Source organism: Rhinolophus sinicus, linkage group LG03, assembly GCF_036562045.2.
Source record: "Rhinolophus sinicus isolate RSC01 linkage group LG03, ASM3656204v1, whole genome shotgun sequence".
Taxonomy (NCBI): Eukaryota; Metazoa; Chordata; class Mammalia; order Chiroptera; family Rhinolophidae; genus Rhinolophus; species Rhinolophus sinicus.
In genome coordinates, this window is record NC_133753.1 from 81876112 (window position 1) to 81897837 (window position 21726).

The 21726-nt window shown below is 33.5% G+C and overlaps 1 protein-coding gene and 1 pseudogene across 3 annotated transcripts in view; both read left to right on the forward strand.

The window, feature by feature from the left end:
- The window catches only part of LOC109457487 (signal recognition particle subunit SRP54), a 69197-nt gene that overhangs the window by 10194 nt on the left and 37277 nt on the right, over positions 1-21726 (forward strand). For 2 of the 3 annotated variants that reach the window (XM_019750441.2, XM_074328141.1), the window contains exons 2-11: positions 6640-6750; positions 8815-8906; positions 9877-9961; positions 14899-15003; positions 15796-15862; positions 15944-16001; positions 18971-19121; positions 20235-20383; positions 20650-20750; positions 21256-21342. In XM_019750441.2, coding sequence (XP_019606000.1) covers positions 6673-6750; positions 8815-8906; positions 9877-9961; positions 14899-15003; positions 15796-15862; positions 15944-16001; positions 18971-19121; positions 20235-20383; positions 20650-20750; positions 21256-21342 — 973 coding nt within the window. In that variant the 5' untranslated portion in view covers positions 6640-6672. Of the gene's footprint in view, positions 1-252; positions 390-6639; positions 6751-8814; positions 8907-9876; positions 9962-14898; positions 15004-15795; positions 15863-15943; positions 16002-18970; positions 19122-20234; positions 20384-20649; positions 20751-21255; positions 21343-21726 lie in introns of all 3 variants that reach the window. The other variant, XM_074328140.1, reaches the window with a different exon arrangement.
- Positions 4460-5340, forward strand: LOC109457489 (large ribosomal subunit protein uL15m; annotated as a pseudogene).

Sequence of the window (21726 nt, forward strand, 5' to 3'; positions counted from 1 at the left end):
AACCAGGTACATGTAATTGGTGCTAAATGTTAAAGATTCTAGGGGTGGTTCCTGGATAATGGAACAGACACTTTAGTAGCGTTGTTCAGAAAATTTCCAGTTTACTCACACTTCAGCCAGTTGGTATTCAACAGAGGAAGGAAGTTAATAATGTAGTAGGCACTTACAGACAGTTTTATACTGTCTCATTTAATCCTCATGACAGCCTTTCAAGGTAACTACCGTGATAATGGTATTATCTCCATTTTGCAGGTGAGGAAAGTGAGGCTCAGAGAGATTAAGTAACTTGCCCAAAGTAACACAGCCAGTATGTAGCAGAGCTGGGATTTGACTCCAAGTCTGTCAGACTCCAAAGCCCATGCTCTTTCCAGTACTTCCCACTGCAACAGGTAAGTATGATACTTGGCCCTGTGCTTGCCTTACTTAGGGCATCCCAAACTTGAGGTATTCATCACCTCACTATCCAACTCCTAGTCAGACTCCTGTTAAAAGAACATTCGACTCGAGCCAAGATCAGCCCTTGTACTTCTTGCTTGCAGTGATACCAGTTCTTTCTGGATATTGCAGTTACTCTTCCTTGAGGAGGAATATGCATCTTTGCTTTCAAAATATGATTTCCTCCATTTAGCATAGCAGCAAAAGTTGTCCCTGGAGTTTGCCCACATGGATATTCAAGCCTATTGTTTAAAGCATCATTTATACTCTAGGATCAAAGACTGTATAGCTAAGGGACTGTGGGAAGTCATTTTGACTTTTTTTTTTGGTAGGGAATGGCCCCTAACCTGCTGATAACATTATATTGTTGTGAGGGTAGAATGAGATAATAGATGTTAAACTGTGTGGAGTACTATACAGTAATCCCTTACTTTTCCAACAGCCGCATCTAAGTAGAGATCCCTCTTTTGTGAAATTCTTGTATACACAGATTTACTTCTAGAAATCTTTTTGTTAGCCTAGAGAATTTTGAATGCATGTGCTTGAACTGTAAATTATTCCAGTTTGATGCAGAGTTAGCTATTAACATTAAAAAATGTTTTGAATTTTAATGTGCATATTAGAATAAGGTGAAGTTACTTTTTAAGAATCTTGCTGGAAATTATTTTTAGGGAAATTCTGAAAAGTTATAGTAAGTAATGGCAAATGAATATTAATTGTGCAATATCAGTTACCTAGTTCATTGATTTTTTGATTTGTTGTGGTATTTTCATTGGTTTATTTTAATGGTCTTTAAGTGATATTTGTAAGGCCTTTCATGACTTGGCTTTTAAGAATACGCATAGTCTTGCGTATTCTCTAAAGGTCTTAAATACGTCATTCATTCATAAAGTTCATTTTTACTAAGGGCTTACTGTATAGGACTGAGTATAGATAAAGCAGTGAGCTCATAGGAGAGGAAAAGAGGCAAAAATCCCTGCCCTCATGTGGCTTACATTTCAGTTGGGACATGTAGACCAAAAACAATAAGTAAATCATGTGTTAATTGGTAATACCTAGAACAATGAGAAAAAATAAAGGATAATGGGTTTGCAGTTTTAAACAAGTGATTATGGAAGGCCTCCTTGAGAAATTGCATCTGGACAATGATCTAAAGGAAATGAGGGAGGAAGTTACTACCGTGTTTCCCCGAAGAGAAGACCTAACTGGACAATCAGCTCTAATGCGTCTTTTGGAGCAAAAATTAATATAAGACCCGGTATTATATTATATTATATTATATTATATTATATTATATTATATTATATTATATTGTAATTAAAGACCCGGTCTTATAGTAAAATAAGACTGGGCCTTATATTAATTTTTGCTCCAAAGGACGCATTAGAGCTGATTGTCCGGCTAGGTCTTATTTTCGGGGAAACACGGTATATTGTCAGCCAGGGGAAGAGTGTGTCAGCTAGTAATAAGGCCCCGAGGTGGAAATGTGCAGCATCAACAGCAAGGTCAGTGTGATTAAAATCGAGAGGGGAGAGGGGAGAGAGGGAGAGAGAATTTGAGAGTGCCTTGTAGTCCATTCTGAGGACTTTACCTCTGCATGAAATAGGGAGTCATTGCGGTTTTGGGTAGAATTCTAACACCAGAGTTTACAGAACACATCCTTGGAAATTGCAGAGGAAATACTGTATAAATAAAAGGTATTATTAAATATTATTCCTTTACTTAAGCGCAGGTTTTTGTAATCAGGCAAATATATTAAAAAATATGTTGCCAGTAAGTACTAACATAAGGAAAAATGTATTGGAAAATTTCACAGAAGTTTTTTTTAATTTAAAAGAGCCAATCAACTTGGGAAGATAGGTTTATTTTTAAAAGTTAACTAGTATAGCTTTTTAAAATGGAGAATGATCTGTTTATGACATAATCTCTAAAATGTTCATTGTGATGTCGTAATTAGGATCACTCTTGGTAACATAGTGGTAAAGGAAATGAACTGAAACATTTGAATCTTATTTCTTACCTGAAGAATATTTACTTAAGCGGTAATTTAGTATAATGAGTATGGGATAAGAAATGAGAAGTTCTGGATCTTTGCTATGCAGTAGTTAAGTAACCATGTAATTGTGAAAAATTTACGGTAAGCATATTTTTTTTCAATCCATCAAGTGCTAGTGGTAATTTTTTTAGGTTCTAAATTATGAAATTTTACCCAAGTAAAAGTGTAGTGTTTAATTTAGAGCTCAATCTGGAATATCTTTGCCAGTGATTGGTCCTTGAATGTATTTTCCCTTCCTTTTTCCTTGACTCCCCTCACCTCTCCACTTACCCTTATGTTGAATGAGTCATCTCTTTTATCTTCCTATTTCTGTTATTTTTAATCTCCAGTATACCCTATAGACAGGATAGGATATAGTCTGGATAATCTTTGTTGACTAATTTAGACTACATTCGTTTGGAAGAGTTACCAAAGCAGTTGTTTTGAACAATGGACTTTTCTGCAGTGCTAGTATATTGGACAATTGATATGTCTTAACCTGATTTTTAGAGCTTTTTACAACTTGTGTTCCTTTCTACACACTTTATAAAACCATAACATTTTAGTGCAGGAAGGAGCCTATGAGGTTATCTTGGTTTAGAGTTAAGGAATCAAGAACAGCTTTCAAATAGGGAAGTTAATAATATACGTCTTTTCTTGGTTTTTAGAAGGATAAAATGAGATAATGTAATGTGTGTGAAAAGTTAAGTGATGTATTAAATAAAGCTTTTGGGTTTTTTTTTGTTTTTTGCTTAGTTCATGAATTAAAATAGTTTTAAAAAGTTCTTCAATTTGGTAAATTACACAATATTCCTGGGTGGGATATCCCTCTTTCCAGACCAGAATGTTTTATTTACTGTCCCCCAAATAATACTCAATAATGTATAAGTACAATGTGTACATAAGGTATAAGTTGTGTCCCGGGCTTTTCCGTGTCTCCGTTTCTGCTTACATCATTTCACCTTCAAATTCCCTTTTGTCCTTTTCTCCACCTATCCAAATTCTACCCATATTTCAGGATCAAATTCATATTCAATCTTCTCCATAAAGCCTATTCTGTCTACTTGAGCCTGTTTTTCCTTCTTTGAATTTTTACAGAAATAATCATTGGCAGTTGACCATAAACTTTTATTGCTAGCTTTGAACTAGGACTTTATTAGTATTACTTAGGTTCTTCACAAAAACAGAACCAATATGCTGTGTGTGTGTATATATACACACATAAAAAAGAGATTTATTATGAGGAGTTGTCTCATGTCTGACAAGTCCCAAGATCCACAGGATGAGTTCACAAGAGGGATACTCAGGAGAGCCGAGCTGGTGGGGTAGTTCCAGTCTGAAGGCTGGCAGGCTTGAGACATGCGTAGAAAGAACTGGTGTTTCGGTTTCAGTCTGAAGGCAGGGAAAAACCAATGTCCCAGTTTGAAGTCAGGCAAGAGGAATTCTCTCGTCACATTTACATTATTTTGCTGTTCATTCATGTGCTGTGTCTTGTTAGCAAGGAGATAAGCAATTTGAGAGCAGGTTCTGTAAGTGATATTTGCTCATTTACAATCCATGAGTTTGCATCCTGACTTAATATGTAGTGGGTACATCTACGCACTTTATAAAACCATAACATTTTAGAGCAGGAAGGAGCCTGTGAGGTTATCTTGGTTTAGAGTTGAGGAATCAAGAACAGCTTTCAAATAGGGAAGTTAATAATATACGTCTTTTCTTGGTTTTTAGAAGAATAAAATGAGATAATATAATGTGTGCGAAAAGTTAAGTGATGTATTAAATAAAGCTTTTGGGGTTTTTTTGTTTTTTGCTTAGTTCATGAATTAAAATAGTTTTAAAAAGTTCTTCAATTTGGTAAATTACACAATATTCCTGGGTGGAGATTTTACCTCTCTCTCTCTCTCTCTCTCTCTCTCTCTCTCTCTCTCTCTCCATTTAAAAATGTACATGATATAAGGGTGCCTGTGGAGGTTCTCGGCTGTGTGGGTCATGGCCAGTCCCATGAAGGGCAGTGGGGCCAGGGCATTGGACCTGCCCTGGGCCCTGCCCTGTTTGAGTCTGGCCAACTAAAAACTGAATCCAGGCTCCAGGAAACTGGAAAGATGACCAAGAGGTCAGAGAGGAGGTAGAAAATGTGGCAGAGGCCATAAAGGAGAACGGTAGAGAGGAACCCGAACCCAACTGGGCTTCAGGGGAGGCCAAACCCCATTTTACATCCGAATTCCCAAGTATGGATTTAATGAAGGACGTAGCTTCAGATACCAGTGTCAGCCTTGGAGACTCAATAGTCTGCATGCAGTAGCTTATTGATTTGGGTCGAGTTGATCCTCTTCAACCTATTTATTGACTTAACCCAGTTTGTCAATGGAGAGGTGTGACCATCTAGCCACTTAAAAGGGATGATGGTGTCCAGCTGGTAGAGGAGGCTGACACCTTTAAGGCAAAAGTTAATATTGAGGTACAGTTGGCTTCAGAACTAGCCATTGCTGCAATTGAAAACAAAATAGTGGTGGTGTTACTATAGTCTTCTATGATCCAAGAAGTCTGGAAATTCTGTGCAAACCTGTTCCATTCTTTCTGTGAGGACAGCCCATTCCAAAACGAATGATTCCACCTGAAGCCCTGGTCCTGTATTACAGTGATGCAAAGAATTGTGGTTATCTGGTGGATCTTGCCAAACTTCCTGAAGCAAGGCTTCCACTCACCAAGAAGTATGGTTCTATTTTACCTGATATCACTAAAGATGAACTCTTCAAAATGCTTACTACTCGAGAGGATCCAAGGCATATTTTCTTTGGGTGGTGAATATGGCAGATAAGAAAATCCTAAAACCTACAGTTGAGAATCTCCTCAAGTATTATAGTTCATGAATTTCCTTCCAAGAAAGCAGAGTTGTAAACAAGTATGGGGAAAGGGAATGAAACATATGTATTTCTCATTGCATTTTCTTAATTTGTAATTCTCTAGATTTTTTTGATGTTTTCTGTGTAATCTTCTCTTTTTTAATCTAAAATTAAAATAAAAGTGCAGTAAGCAAGGACTGCATAGAGGAACTAAATCTGTGGGTTCTAGCTCAAAGATAAAAATTCCCTGGTCTGCCAAAGGAGGATTATAACTTTTAGAGTATTTCTAGTTGATTTTTTCATGATCTTTTCAAAAAGGTGTTGTCTTATTGTTGCAAATCACAATGAATGTTAAGTGGAATGGGATTGATTTGTATCCTTGTTCAGTCAAGGTTAGAGCTTGTGAAATGATACCCCCTTTTTCATCAGTAGCTTCAGGGAAACTGCTACCCAGTGTTAAGGTGGTCAGCGTTCAACTCGAGATTATAAAGATGTGGGATGTGAGTTTAAGGTTTAAGACTGGTGAATGGTTTCTAAGTAGTATGATATTTGATAGCAAAATTGAAACAAAAATTCCAAGTGAGTTAATTTTCAGGACTCTGATGCATAGACAATTAATGTTTAAGCCATTAACATTTTTTTCTTGAAGAAAGTAAGTATTCTAATTCTAATTAATATACATTTACTTATTTCATAAATATTGGAGACCTTTGTCTTTCAGTCATTTTAAATGGTGTTGAAAGAATTGTTCAGTGAGCATATAAGCCATAAAAACAATTGGTAATTGTGAAAATTAGTGTAAACGATTCAATAGTTCAGTAAGTTTATTTAGCTTTTCCAAGATCTGTTGTATCTAAACCATAAGAAAGCTCAATTTATCTTGATGCAATTACATCTTGGATAATTCTTCCACATTAGACATAAAGTGATTCCTGGCTATGTATTTTCTTAAAATAAAATTATTTAAGAACCTAAAAATAGGAAAAGAAAATAAAAATGTACATGATATATCAGTCAGTTATTCACATTCACGAGTGTGTCCAAAATGACAACAGATTTAATTTAAGATCATGTCATCATTTCCTCAAAACATACTATCATACTCGTTAAATTTACTGATTCATCTAGTATATTCCAATTAGGTATTCAGACATAAGGCATCAAGTTGTGACTTTAACTTTTGGAACTGACTATATTGAAGCTGTAAGTTGAGGCTATAGAAGCTGAAGTTGTGATAGCTAAATACTCTTCTTTAGAAGTCTACAGTTATGGGAAGTGGTGTTGATTGTTTTCAAATGTTTTTAGTTAAATTTTTTTCCTTCCTAGATTTTCTTGTAATCACATCTTAAAGCCTTCAAGATGGTACTAGCAGACCTTGGAAGAAAAATAACATCAGCGTTACGCTCATTGAGCAATGCCACCATTATCAATGAAGAGGTATGTAAAATACATGAAATATGTATGATTGCACATCATCACTAGCATTGGGGAGTAATCTCTATGTTTATATTTATTTTGATGTAGACTTACTACCTGTAGATAAAAACCTAAAACTAAACTAGATAGTGTTTTTTATTGAGAAGTTGGCTATCTTATCAATTTCAACTTTCTATAAAGAATTACAACAAAAACTTAACTTACATGTACAAATGACATATGTTTTATATTTTGAAAATGGCTTAGATCTGGAAATTTGCTTTTCCTCTTGACCTAGGCCTAAAATTTCAGTATCCTGCTTCTCTTGGCTAGGCATATGCGTACCTGACCTTTTCTCCTCGACTTTTATTTAGCATACTTATAAAAGGCTAGTATTTTCATCTTGGCTATTTTGATTCATTTTCTCTGAAATCCTGATTCAGTTTTTTGGAGATTTTGTAAACTGACTCCCTATATGGTATCTGAAATAATCTTCCTGGCTTTATTTTTTCAGTTTAAGATACTGCTATCACCCATTTTTTTCCTACACATTGTATCTTACTGGTTTGTCAATTGAAAAGAGATGATTGTAGCCCACAAGTATACTTTATATTTTGTGGTTCCGATGGAAAAGTGCTGCCATTTGGTTTTAGAGGACCTTGCTTAGCATCCCACTTAGTAGCTGTGTTATAAACTTGGCCAAGTCAGCTTCCTTAATTTATAAAATGAGAAAATAGCATTTACCTTGCAAGGTGGTTTCAAAGGTCAAATGAAATAATAGCTAAAAAGTACTTTCTTACTCAGAGGTTTGAAAAACAAATTCTGACATAGAGTTTGATATCAACACTTTAATAAGCTAATGGAATTAAGTAATTTTGGGACCATCTTTGAGCTCGGCTAGTTCAGCCTTTCATTTACTAGCAACAAAAAGTCAGTTTCACATGTTTATTTATTGAAAGAACCAGAATTAGAATCTTTTTCCTATTTCCTCATGCAGGGCTTTTTCTGATAATTGTTATTAAATAACAAGTCTTAACTTAAACCATTGTTTAGTCTTTGGAACTCAGAATAAATAAAACAGCTTTCCCAACAGTTTTTCTTGTTGTGTAACTCTTATGCTGTTTGTTTACAGTAGAGAAAAAAGAAACCAGGGAGAAGAGCTTGGTGGAAAGTAGAATAACAGCTGTTGCTTGAATTGGCAGCTTCTCCATTCTTGGTACTGTGCTGCTAGGGAATTAGCAAGGAAAAATCCCTCTAATGAAACATCAGCTCCATTTTTATCAGATCCTTTTTGAGGGATAGAGAAATCTGATGATCCTCTGTAGGCTGTATAAAGTGAGTTGAAGATGAGAATTCATTCAAGAAATATTTGAGGGCCTGCATTTTTGCTGACATTTTTGCTGGCATCGGATGTAGCAGTGAACAATACAGACTAAAATTCCTGTCCTCGTGGAGCTTACTTTCTTGTATGTACACACGTATTTACATGAGCAGCAAAAGTGTCATCTTCTTAAGGCTTTGTAGTTTATAATCTTTTAACCACAATGCCTTGCCACTCAACAAATATGTGATGAAAATGAGTTAGTAGTGGAGATAGTTTCCTTTTCACTTTGTTCCTCCGCTCTGAGTGGAAATAGTAAGCGTTTTTAGGTCAAACTGGGTCATTTTCTTTTGTTACATTTTCCTTCATCGTAGTCCAATTATGCACATATTGTGAATATAAAGTGCTGTGTATCAGCAACAGGAAGTGTTCAATGACATAGAAAACCTCATTGGCAACATCTATTGGGTAGTAACTTTCTTTGGCTTGTATGTTGTCTTTACTATTATTACTTTAATATAGGAATAAAATTGTGGTAATTAATACTTAGTTGAATAAAACTAAATCGGATGTCTTATTTTGACAAAATGACTAGACATTTAATAATGTGATCTCCCTAAGGCTGACTGAAAAACTTCTTGTTCCCCCAATAGTGTAGTATTGTTTTTATTAAACTGTGGTAGTATGATGACTGATCAACCATTGTTTTTATATAATTGAAATGTTACACTGAGTGATTTGAATTTTTATTCATTTATTTGCAGGTATTAAATGCTATGCTAAAAGAAGTATGTACAGCATTATTGGAAGCAGATGTTAATATTAAACTGGTGAAGCAACTAAGAGAAAATGTAAAGTAAGTTAAATTAATCACATAAAAAAACAGGCAAAAACTAAATTTAGTTTACTGCGATGAGGAGCTAACTAGAAAAGTCTGCTATATGATGAAACATTTCTTATGTACAGCACTGGAAAAGAATAGAACTCATATGTTGGAAGACTGTATAGAGTGTGTTTTCATAATGATGATGGTTCAAAGAATAAACTGCATGTGGCTTTCATTTAATTATGGATTTCTTTCCATTTTACTATATTTGGATGGATTCAGTCATGTACTGTATATAGTATTTTAATATAAAAGCCTTTTAATAATTCAGATTCTTCATAGAGAAGTGGTGCCGTTTGATCCTTTTCAGGTTTAAGATGGCATTAATCAGCCTCCTTCATTATTGGAGAATTGTATTCTTTTTTGTTCCCCTTTTGGTTTCTCTGTCCATATTTAAATGAAGGCGAAATGTGGGTGGTCTCAGTTATTGTGTTCATTGGGAGAGGCACTGACTGGGGCAGGGCACATGGAATAATATGGGCACGTCAATTAACTGCTTGAATCCTAGCTCTTGTCACGCCCAGGACATCCCTCCTTTTCATATTATTAGACTGCATAATAAATGTAGAACTACTAGCATTTAAGCATTTAGAACTATAGAAAGTAGTTCTATGTTCTGCTAGGTATCAAGATATATAAAGTATCTATGCTGCAAGAAAAATAAATAAAATTAATGCTTTGTAGTAATATGAGGACAAATTAATATTTAGACTTTTCAAAAATAGCCTTGAAAAACTAACCAAAGCCTTGCATCTCATGTTTCATGGTAAATTCTTTATGGTATAGACTTTTGAATCTGTAGTAATTATATGCATGTTAATTAGAAGACTAGTAACATGAATGATTGACTATTACTATATTCTTTGGGGCAGAAACTTCTTTTTTAGAGTGTCTTAACTGGCTTTTCTCCCTCCTTCCCCCAAATACTGTCATCATGAAGGTCTGCTATTGATCTTGAAGAGATGGCATCTGGTCTTAACAAAAGAAAAATGATTCAGCATGCTGTATTTAAAGAACTTGTGAAGGTAAAAGTATAGCAAGATTATGCTATGATTCTCTATAAACTCAATGTATAAAAATACATTAGCACTACAAACAGGAATACTATTTCAGTATACTTTTATGGTTTTATAGAATATTGAAATATTTTAAAATATTAATTGAAGGATTATTAACTTTCCTAAAGTGGCATGTAGACTTTTCTGAATACAAAATTCTGGGTACAGCTCTGAAGGCTCAGAGTAATCCTACCAAAAAGGCCAAGCCAAGTTCTGAAAAGTTAATTATCAAGTTTTGCCTATTGAACTTCCTACTTTTGTGCAGAAAGTCACTTTGGGAAAGTGTTCATTGTGTACAGAATTCCCTTTGAAAAGATCAAATATCCCTGTCTTGCCTAGAGTATGAACAATTTTGAATTAGTGAAATTTTGTTTTGCAAGTAGTAAATGTACCCTCTTGCCCTGTCTCACCTTAGAACCAATATTGCTGCTGCTGTCATGAAAATTATGATGAAAATCTTAGAGCTTTAAAAAAAAATGTCTGGGTCCAGTGGTAGGGAAAAAAAAGGAAGGAACTAAAAAAAAGGGGTTTTGTTGTTGTTTTAGAGCAACAGATACCAGTTAGTGGTCTCCTAGTATTTTTCTCTATGTTATGTGAATAGTTTCATTCACTCCATTGGTGCCAGCAATGTTGATTGGTACTTTGAAAAAGTCTAGTATCTCACATGGTTATGTCATTTCAGTTTAGTCCTGTAGAGTAATTAACAAAAAAAAAAATTCAGACCTGAAAAGGGTCACAGAATTTATCTAGTCATAACTTCTCAGTTTGCGGTTGAAAAAAGTGAGACAGCTAGTTAGTGGCCAGCCCAGGTCTTGCCTCCAAACTCCTTGTAGAGGACTACTCCTCTCATTATTTCCAGATTGCTTTTCATCTAGCACTTGAGGTCAGCACAGGGGCAGTGAAAATGGTTGTTTTTAGAGGTTGGCATTATAGGCAATTCTGGAGCATCAACTGCTTCATTAAGAAGCATTTATTGAATACCTGCCTTATTGTAGGCAATATGCCAAGTGCTGCTGAAAACACATGATTAAGACTGGTCCTTATAATAATAATATTTGCCTTTTTCCTTTTTTACTGTGTTGATGTTTGCACTGATGGTGCAAAAGCAATTGTGGGTAAAACTGCCTAGCATAAATTGAGGTAGTGGTATCAGACATACTATTGTAGTAGTCATTGTACTCTTCACCAGCACACAGCTGCAGTAAAATAAATAAATAAATAGATATAAGTAAATAAATATAAATAAATATATTCATACATAACATACATATTATGTGCATGCATGCGTGCCAGTTTCATTTAAGAATGTCCTTGAGGTAGCAGTAGAAATTCTTAGTTGTATTAAATCTTGACACTGGAGTATATACATGGTTTTATAAGATATTATGTAATGAAATGGGAAATATGCAGAAAGCACTTTTGCTGCATACTGAAATTTGATGGTTGTCTTGAGGAAAGTATGTGTGTGATTGTTTGCAAGCTAAGCTATACACTTCTTTCATAGAACACCATTTTTATGTGAATGAAAAACAGACAAATATTGTAATATGTGGTTATTCATACTTGGACATTTGGCAGATATTTGTTGCAAAGTAGATAGAGTGAGCCTGTCACTTTAAAGCAAATAACTAACAATATTGTTGCCAGTGATAAAACTCGAGCTTTCAAGTGAAAACTAGAAACTTACATCTCCACCACTGACAGCGTCCCAATACTTAGTTTTCTGCTGAGATGAGTGTTGCTATTAGTAAACAAAATTATTTGATGTTGTATACTGAAATGTGAACCAATATTTTAAAAATGACTAATGTATGATGTTATAAAATCATGCACCAGTATAAAATCCATTCAAAGCTCAAGATACAGTAACAGATTTTAATGTAATAAGAGTGTGAAAGTTTACATGGCTTCTGATTTCACATTTCAGCTAACCTTTACAAACTACCATGTTTATAAAGGAGTCCTGTGACTAAAAAGTTCAGTATTGCTGTTGTAGGGTGCAGTTGGGAGAGAAGATAGATTTATAAAATAATTATTCACTAAAACGTATATGTTCCAAATAGTAGGTTCATAGAGAACAGTGTTTCTGTCATGAAATATAGAGAATGGAGGAGAATGGAGGGTAGCATCAGTGTTCTGAAAGGATCTAGGAGGAAGGGGAGTGGATGTATGTTTAAGATAGATTTTGCCCATTTCAGAAGTTTGCTTAAGGCTAGGCCTGGGAAAGAGATGAACAAAACGTGTTTTCTTTTCCTCCCTTCTCTACCCCATGGCTTTCCTCTAAATTCAAGTATAATATAGATTATGTGACTTTTGTGTATCCTTTAGCCCATGCTAGATTACGCTTTGTGGGCCATATGGTTGGTCTGTCACAGCTACTCAGCTCTGCTGTTGTAGCACAAAAGCTGTAAATGAATGCGTGGAGCTACATTCCATTACAGCTTTTATATACACATAGTTTGCCAACCTCTGGTCTAGGATATTAGCTATTATTATGGCTTTATTATCATATGGAGATACATGTTTCAAGCTCCAAACAACTGACTTGCAAATAAATTACTTTTTAAAATGAACTTTAAAAATTCCTCATTGCTTATATCTAAGTTTGGGGAGGGTCCATATGTGAACCTTAATTTTCCACTGTCATTTTAAAATTGATGATTATTTTTTTCTAGCCCTCTAAATATAATAACTTTATAGAACAGTACACCTTTGGCTTCGGAGAATTTGACATTTGACTGACCTGGAAAGTCTATCACATTTAATTTTGTTCAAAAATAAATGTTTGTTAAATTGAACATAAAGATATGTGCTGTCTCAGTCAATATTGCAACAACTAGGTACATGTGGTTATTGAACACTTGTAATGTGGCTACTCTGAACTGAGATGTGCTTTAAGTATGAAATACATGCCAAATTTGAAGACCTAGTATGGAGAAAGGGAATATAAAATATCTTACTAATTTTTAAATGTAGACTACATGATGAAATGTTAATATTTTGGATGTATCAGGTTAAACTATTGAAATTAATATCAATAGTTTTTGCTTTTTTAATGTCACTACTAGAAATTTAAAAACTCACATTTGTCCTGTACATATATTTTTATGTTTCTGCAGCACAGTTGTAGATTGCTCCTTTGGCTCAAACTTGGTCTCACATTTTTTTTTTTAATTAAAGTTTATTGGGGTGACAATTATTAGTAAAGTTACATAGATTTCAGGTGTACAATTCTGTAATACATCATCTGTATATCACATTGTGTGTTCACCACCCAGAGTCAGTTCTCTCTCCATCACCATATATTTGATCCCCTTTACCCTCATCTACCACCCCTCTTCCCCCTTACCCTCTGGTAACCACTAAACTATTGTCTGTGTGTATAAGTTTTTTTTCTTCATTTGTTTGTCTTGTTCTTGTGTTGTTTTCAATTTTATATACCACATATCAGTGAAATCATGTGGTTCTCTACTTTTTTGTCTGACTTATTTTGCTTAGTATTATAACCTCAAGATCCATACATGTTGTCGCAAATAGTACTATTTCATCTTTTCTTATGTATGAATAGTATTCCATTTGTATATATACCACAACTTCTTTATCCATTCATCTATTGAAGGACACTAGGACACTTTGGTTGTTTCTATGTCTTGGCCACTGTAAATAAAGCTCTAGTGAACATTGGAGCACACATCTTTATGGATAAATTTTTTCAGATATTTTTGGGTAGATACCCAGGAGAGGGATTGCTGGGTCATATGGTAATTCTGTTCTTAATTTGAGGAACCTCCATCCACACTGCCTTCCATAGCAGCTGCACCAATCTCATTCCCACCAACATGTATGAGGGTTCCTTTTTCTCCACAGCCTCTCCAACACTTGTTACTATTTGTCTTGTAGATGATAGCCATTCTAACTGGGGTGAGGTGGTATCTCATTGTGGTTTTTATTTGCATTTCTCTGATGATTAGTGATGTTGAGCATTTTTTCATATGTCTATTGGCCATTTGTATGTCCTCTTTGGAGAAATGCCTCTTCAAGTCCTCTGTGCATTTTTTAACTGGATTGTTTATATTGTTGTTGTTGAGTTGTATGAGTTCCTTGTATATTTTGGATAGTAGCCCCTTGTTGGAGGCGTTGTTTGCAAAAATCTCCCGTTCAGTTGGTTGCCTCTTTATTTTGTCAATGGTTTCTTTTGCTGTGCAGAAGCTTTTTAGTTTGATACAGTCCCACTCGTTAATTTTAGCTTTTACTTCCCTTGCCTTTGAGGTCAAATTCATAAAATTCTCTCTGAACCCAAGGTCCATAAATTTAGTACCTTTGCTTTCTCTATGCAGTTTATCGTTTCAGGTCTTATGTTTAGGTGTTTGATCCATTTTGAATTAATTTTGGTACATTGTGATAGGTAGCGGTCTAGTTTCATTCTTTTGCCCGTGGCTTTCCAATTCTCCCAGCACCATTTATTGAAGAGGCTGTCTTTCCTCCATTGTGTGTTTTTAGCTTCTTTGTCAAAAATTATCTGTCCGTATTTATGTGGTTTTATTTCTGGGTTCTCAATTCTATTCCATTGGTCTATGTGTCTGTTTTTCTGCCAATACCATGCTGTTTTCATTATTGTTGCCTTTGGTCTCACATTTTATTCACACTCTGGTTTGTTCTAAAAAATGTTTTGAGATCCTTATTGTGAATTCGTTTGGAAGTATAGGCTTGCTTATGACTTCACAACGCATTATTTTAAGTTCTTAAATTTCACTATGTGTGTACAAAGGGAGTTGCATTAGAATGGTAGAATTATGGTTGCCTTTTATACCACATGTCCTTAAATTATTTTTACAATTTAAAAGTTTTGGGGAGAGGTGTTTTGAATGTAAGCACGTTAACCTGATTTTATTTTTGGAATGTAGCTTGTAGACCCTGGAGTTAAAGCATGGACACCCACTAAAGGAAAACAGAACGTGATCATGTTTGTTGGATTGCAAGGGAGTGGTAAAACAACAACATGTTCAAAGGTAAAGTACACTTAATTTTAAAATAAAGTCATGGGGAAGATAGGTTTGTATAAATCAAGTTTTATGTTAAAGCCAGGCTTTACAGTATTGTTGCTTTACAGTTTTGTGTTACTTGATGTATTTATTATGTATTTGTAGTAGCTTTTTATAGGATAAGAAGAAGGAATCCTATAGTCTCTCTTGTGATTGTTTTTTGTGACAATGGTAGACTTCTATATAACTGTGCTATTTCTTTTACCAAAAAGACTGTTTCTATCCTTTAAGGAGGTGAGTGATTTTTTTTGAGAAAAAAATATAGAAAGCTTACCTTACCTTCTATGGCTCAAGACTCCCTATTCACAGTGTCTCTCCCAGCATAACATAGATATTCATTTTGCATCCTTATGCTAATTTTTAATTCATTATACCACCCTTTCTCCAGAATTGGGCATTTCAACTTTGTTACCACATTTTGTTTCACAAGCCTCAACTATGTTATGGTTTAGGAAAAAACCAAAGGTTTATTTATTAGAGTCTTATGTTATTGTTTGTTTTTACTTAATTAACATTGATAATAAACATTTTTTACTATGGTCATTTGTTGCTTGATTATTTTATATCCTTTGAATGTGTCTGTCTGACAGTTAGAATTTAAATTCTTTAGGAAATTTGCTATACTCAAAAATTTAGTAATATTTTTAGGAGAATATGAGTTTTACTGTACTCCTTAAGTAAATAACAAGGTTAAACAGAAAAAGTTATATATAATAATTTGTATTCATTGATATTATTTTTTTAATCTTCCTTTCCCAGTTAGCATATTATTACCAGAGGAAAGGTTGGAAGACCTGTTTGATATGTGCAGACACATTCAGAGCAGGTAATGTGTTGAAATTTGAAAACTGTTTTCTGTAATTTTTATTTTCAAGTTTGAGAACTCATTAACTCTTTTATCTCGTAGGGGCTTTTGACCAGTTAAAACAGAATGCTACTAAAGCAAGAATTCCATTCTATGGAAGGTGGGTTTCTGTTTTCTATTTTGATTCTCATGTGCTTCATCTTGTCTGTCTTTATTTTATGCTGTCTGGTCACATTTCAATATATACTCATAAGCTTAAATCCTTTCTGGAATAACGTGGGGGTGTAATTAATAAATTTTATCTTTTATTGTCATACATGACTCTTCTGATTCAGCCTGATAAATCAGAGTGGACATTGTGTAGTTTTTAATTCTGCCTGTACTTACCATTCTGCCTTACATGCTTTCTGACATTCTTCTTCTCTATTCCCATTGTTTCTTTTGAGACCTATCTGAAGCATTCCTCGATTAAACACACAGTGGTGAATTCCATATTGTCTTTTTCTTTAGTACATAATTTAAAAAGTTTGATCGTCCTAAAATGCCTTATCTCAGGTAGAGATTCTGATCATCGCTATCCTTCATTTAATACATTAGTTTTGAGTTAGATAGCTTGTATGTGTTAGAATGATTAATTAAAAGAAATGAGTCTAGATTGAATTTAGAAGGACTTGTTTGAGGGAATAGCATTTTTCTTAACATTATTAAGGTAAATGGTTTATTATACCCTTAGGAAGAAAGTTTAAAGAAGCTAAAATCTGAGGTAATTAAATGGTGATAACTATTTTTGTTAGTCGTTACCTTCTACCTTTTGGCTGGCCAAAAAAGCTGGTGAACTTTGGCTCTGACATGTTTCTATTTAAAATTTTTTTCGTTTAGTTATTTTTTATGATAATTTCTAACAGGCAAATAAAAGAATAATATTAGGAATTTTATTTTTAGGATAAGAACTGTTTCTAATATAGATTTAAAAAATCGGGATAATAAACAGTTTCATCTTTAGGGTTCACAATTTGCAAATGATATAATGTAGCTGATAATTACTTGGCCAAAGGCAGAGCATTAATTTTTAACCAGTAGTCTCAATACCATTTATTAAATAATCTCTCCTTTATTCGTGTAAAGTTAAAAATCATACCACATACTATGGACTAAAGTATTAGAGAGCATTGTTTCCTCGGGGAGGGCTGAAGGGAATGGGACTGGGGAAGGACTTGAACTATATCTGCAGTGTTAAATTTACATACAGCATTTGTGGGGCAGTAGATACAGAACTGTTTGTTATGTTATTTGTCTTGTCTTTTTAAAAAACACACACTATCTCCATTAAAATTTTTAAATAAAAGAAGTGAAAGCACTAAGTTTCACTTCCCAGTTACCAGTTTTTAACGTGTCCATCTGTGCTTTTTCAATGGCTATACAAGTGAACACATATAGATAGATAGATAGATAGATAGATAGATAGATAGATAGATAGATAGATAGATAAATTTTAAATTGAATGGAATCTTCCAGTGCTTTTTACCTTGATTGCTGTAGTAGTGGTTACATGGGTTGTGTAAATTTGTCAAACTCATCAAAATAGACATTTAAAATGGTGCATTTTATTATATATGAGTATACACTATAGTTGATTAAAAATAGGGTCTTATGACAAGATATTGATTACTCTTGGGAGGAAGTGCGGTGCTGGCTACATTGATTCTTGATGTGAATATGTTTGCCTTGTGAAAATTCACTGAGTTTATCATTTGTGCAACTTTTTTATATATGTTATGCTTCATTAAAACAATTATAAAAAATGGGACCTTAATAATTCTGTAATAGACAATATACTGTTTAAGGTTATTCTTTTTTATTACATCATTGTGTTTCATTGTATGCATGTATATAATTAATCACTTCTCTTATGAATATTTTTGGTCATATTTCTTGCACATTTATAAATTTTAATTGTATCTTAAAATATGTATTTTAAAATATCTGAAATACTAATCTGTATCTTCTTTTTCAACATTTTCTTGCCTATTCTCATCAGCTTATTTCCCTGGATAAATTTTAGAATTCTTTATTAAGTTCCAAACAGAAAAATCTCCCTAAGGTTTTGAATGGAACTACATTGAAATCAATTAATTTAGGAGAAAACTGAACTGACATCTTTACTATATTTGTATAGTTCCATTTAGGAAGCTGCTATGTATTTTTTGTTAAAAGATTTTATGTCCTTAAGTATAGTAGTTTTCTTCATTTAAATCTCACACATATTTTTTTGTTTGTTTTTAATTAAAGTTTATTGAGTTACATAGGTTTCATGTGTACAATTCTGCAGTACATCATCTATATATCACATTGTTTGTTCACCACCCATTCTTATTAACTGTTCTTCTACCTGATTTTTATTGTTAATTTAGGGGGAAAATTTTTTTTTTTACACATCATATATCTTTTCCTTTTGACAGTATTGATCTGTATAAAAAGTTGCCACTAATCAAAAGAATACAAATTAAAATATGATCTCATTTTCTGATTTTCAAGTCTAAGTGATTCAGACCATTTGATCCAAATTCAACTTGTAGGAGTGTGTCATAACAATTTCAAAGAAACAACATTATGTATATTTCATATTGGCTATATTTTTAATACCAAGAAGATAGAAAAACCTTAAATGGCCAACAATAGGGCATTTATTTAATAAATAATAGCATAGCCATCTGATGGAGTGCTGTATAGCCTAAAAGTCATGTCTTATAAGACTATTTAATTGTTTTATGAAATGCTTGCTATCGTGTGTTAAATAGGAAAAAAGCATGTGCAAAACACTGGTAGCATTGTTCAATTACTGTATTAAAAATATAAAAAATATTGAGGGAAACAACTCATTCAGAAAAGATGTGCAGCAGAATCATACAGGATTTTGGAATTGGAAAACTGGATAACTGCTTTGTGCTGATCTGGAAGTAAATTGCTATATTTAATACTTACTAGATTTTAGTCTTCTAAATTGAAATTGAGATCATTATGACTTTTCCAGAATAGATAAAAGGTATATTAACAATGTCCAAATTATTAGTATTTGAAAGTTTTGCTGTTGTGGTGGTGGTGGTTAAATCATTTGTCCATGTTAAATAGCTATACAGAAATGGATCCTGTTATCATTGCCTCGGAAGGTGTAGAGAAATTCAAGAATGAAAATTTTGAAATTATTATTGTTGATACAAGTGGTCGTCATAAGCAAGAAGACTCTTTGTTTGAAGAAATGCTTCAAGTTGCTAATGCTATAGTAAGTAGCTTTCAATTTTACATGATACTTTGGCTGATTTAATTATAAAACCTGATTAAGTTTATGATCTATATAAATTATTCTTTGCCTGTAAGACCGACTCCAAATAATTTATTTGTGTTTCGGGCACTGCTGTCTGTTTGATAAGGACTTAATCTTCTCTACATTAAATATGAAATTTGCATGAGCAAGTATCAAAAAAAAAATTTTCTTTCTCACATATTCATCTTATTAGTATGTATGAGAAAAAATAACAAACAAATATTTAAGAATTAACCTTGAATAACTATTGAATTTCCTTTCTGTAAATATTAAAACTTTAAACATTTACTTTAGTGACTTTTCAAAGATTTTCACAATGAATCATTTTAAAATATTAATTATCGTTTAGTGTGTCTTTAAAATTGTGATGGAAATAATTTGAGGAGAAGAAGCAGTTTATAGATAATCCTGTAGCACATATTACGAGCCCATGTTTTGCCATTAGGGTGGTGGCAATATTCTTTGGTTGATGGTCAATGCTAATAAGTTTCTTTTTAGCTCTGCCATTATTTTGACCTAGTAGAGCAGAGCTAAGGGTAATAGCCTCACCTCTATTTTATTCATTTTGGTTCAATTTGGTGAGAGTAAAAAAAATGTATACTCTTCTACTTTTTTTTTTTTTTTTTCTGATTTACTTTTGCTATTCTTTTGCCTAGAATTCTTCCAGATCTTTGCATAACTCTTTCCTCTTTATTCTGGCCTTGGCTCCAGTGTTACCTCCAGAATGGCCTTCCCTGACTACCCTACCTAAAGAAGCCTCCCACACCTCAAAACTAATATTCTCCATCCCATTTTAATTACTGTACATCTGAAATGTTTGACTTTTCATTAAAATGTTTGAATTTATTATCAGTCTCCTCTGTCTAGAATGTAAGTCCCGCAAGGACCCGGATTTTCTTGTTCATCTCTTTGTCTTAGGACCTAAATGGTGCCTAATACATAGTGCTCCCACAGTACATATTAATTGATTGATTGAAGAATTATTTGTAACAAATATTTTTATATAGTTTCTAATGATGAAATTGCATAAGATCAGTAAAAATATGTATCTTTTCTATTTAAATTTCCTAGCAACCTGATAACATTGTTTATGTGATGGATGCCTCCATTGGGCAGGCTTGTGAAGCTCAGGCTAAGGCTTTTAAAGATAAAGTAGATGTCGCCTCAGTAATAGTGACAAAACTTGATGGCCATGCAAAAGGAGGTGGTGCACTCAGTGCGTAAGTATCACTGATGCTCTTGTCCTGTCTTGGGCGTGTGTGTGTGTGTGTGTGTGTGTGTGTGTGTGTGTGGCTTTCTTATTGATTATTTAAAATATATTCCAATAATGGACCTAATATGGTCTATAAAAGAGGTTTAAGTAGAAACAATTTTGGAGTCCCTCTGATGTAGTTCTAACTAGTGAAAAGAAACTTGAGCTATATTTGTCTAATTAGCTTTGAAATCTGCTGGAAATTTGTTTTCCTTTTATGTTTTCTTTTCACAGAGTTGCTGCCACAAAAAGTCCAATTATTTTCATTGGTACAGGGGAACATATAGATGACTTTGAACCTTTCAAAACCCAGCCTTTCATCAGCAAACTTCTTGGTATGTACAGTGCTGGGGGTATGGAAAAATCTCCAAGAAATAGCATGGATCTTTAGGACAGGTTAGGATTTCAATCTTGCACTCTCACTAGTTCAGAAAAATCATTTCCTTCTATGATTTATCTTCTTCATCTGTAAAATAAGGATGATGGTTATCTGTTTCCTGTGGTTAGAGTGGTAAAATGAGCATTTAGATGGCAAGTTCTTTGGACAAGATTTAGAGCACAGTACAAAAATATGTGGTTGTAGTAATAGCAGTGGTAATGGCAGTAAAACTTTTGTGATGTCTCCAGGTGTTATAGTTAGAGAGCATGGAATTTGGAATTAAACTCTGGGCTTGAGTCCCTGCTTTGTCACTTAAGCTTTCTAGTTTCAGTTTTCTCACCTATAAAGTGTAATAGAAATAACTGACTTGCCTATCTCTTATTATGTATGTGCATGTATTTTGTATAATGTAAAGTAAGGTATTCTATTCGTTGTTAATTGTACTTTTTTGGGTCTTATAGGTATGGGTGACATTGAAGGACTGATAGATAAAGTCAACGAGTTGAAGTTGGACGACAATGAAGCCCTTATAGAGAAGTTGAAACATGGTATATGAGTAACAAAAGCATTTTGTCTCAGATATCCTCCCTTGACTTCTTTTTAATAAAACTAGTATTAATTTGTTTGAAATGAAAAATCTATTACAAAAGTCAATCTTCAAATGTTTATATTTTTAGATGATTTACATGCAAATCACTTTAAATCTCAGACAACTGAGCAATTGTAGAATTGAATGTTTTGCTTTTCTTTCTTTTAAACGAATTGCCTAAAGGTTAAAATTGAGGCTTTCATTGGGTTCCTTGAAATAAAACAGGTTAAAAGTTAGTTAGAACACTCTCTTCTATTCTGTTTGTTTACTTATAAATTATATATATATAATAAAATATATAGAAAGAAATTTTAAAAAATGAGTTTAAATACACAAAAACGTT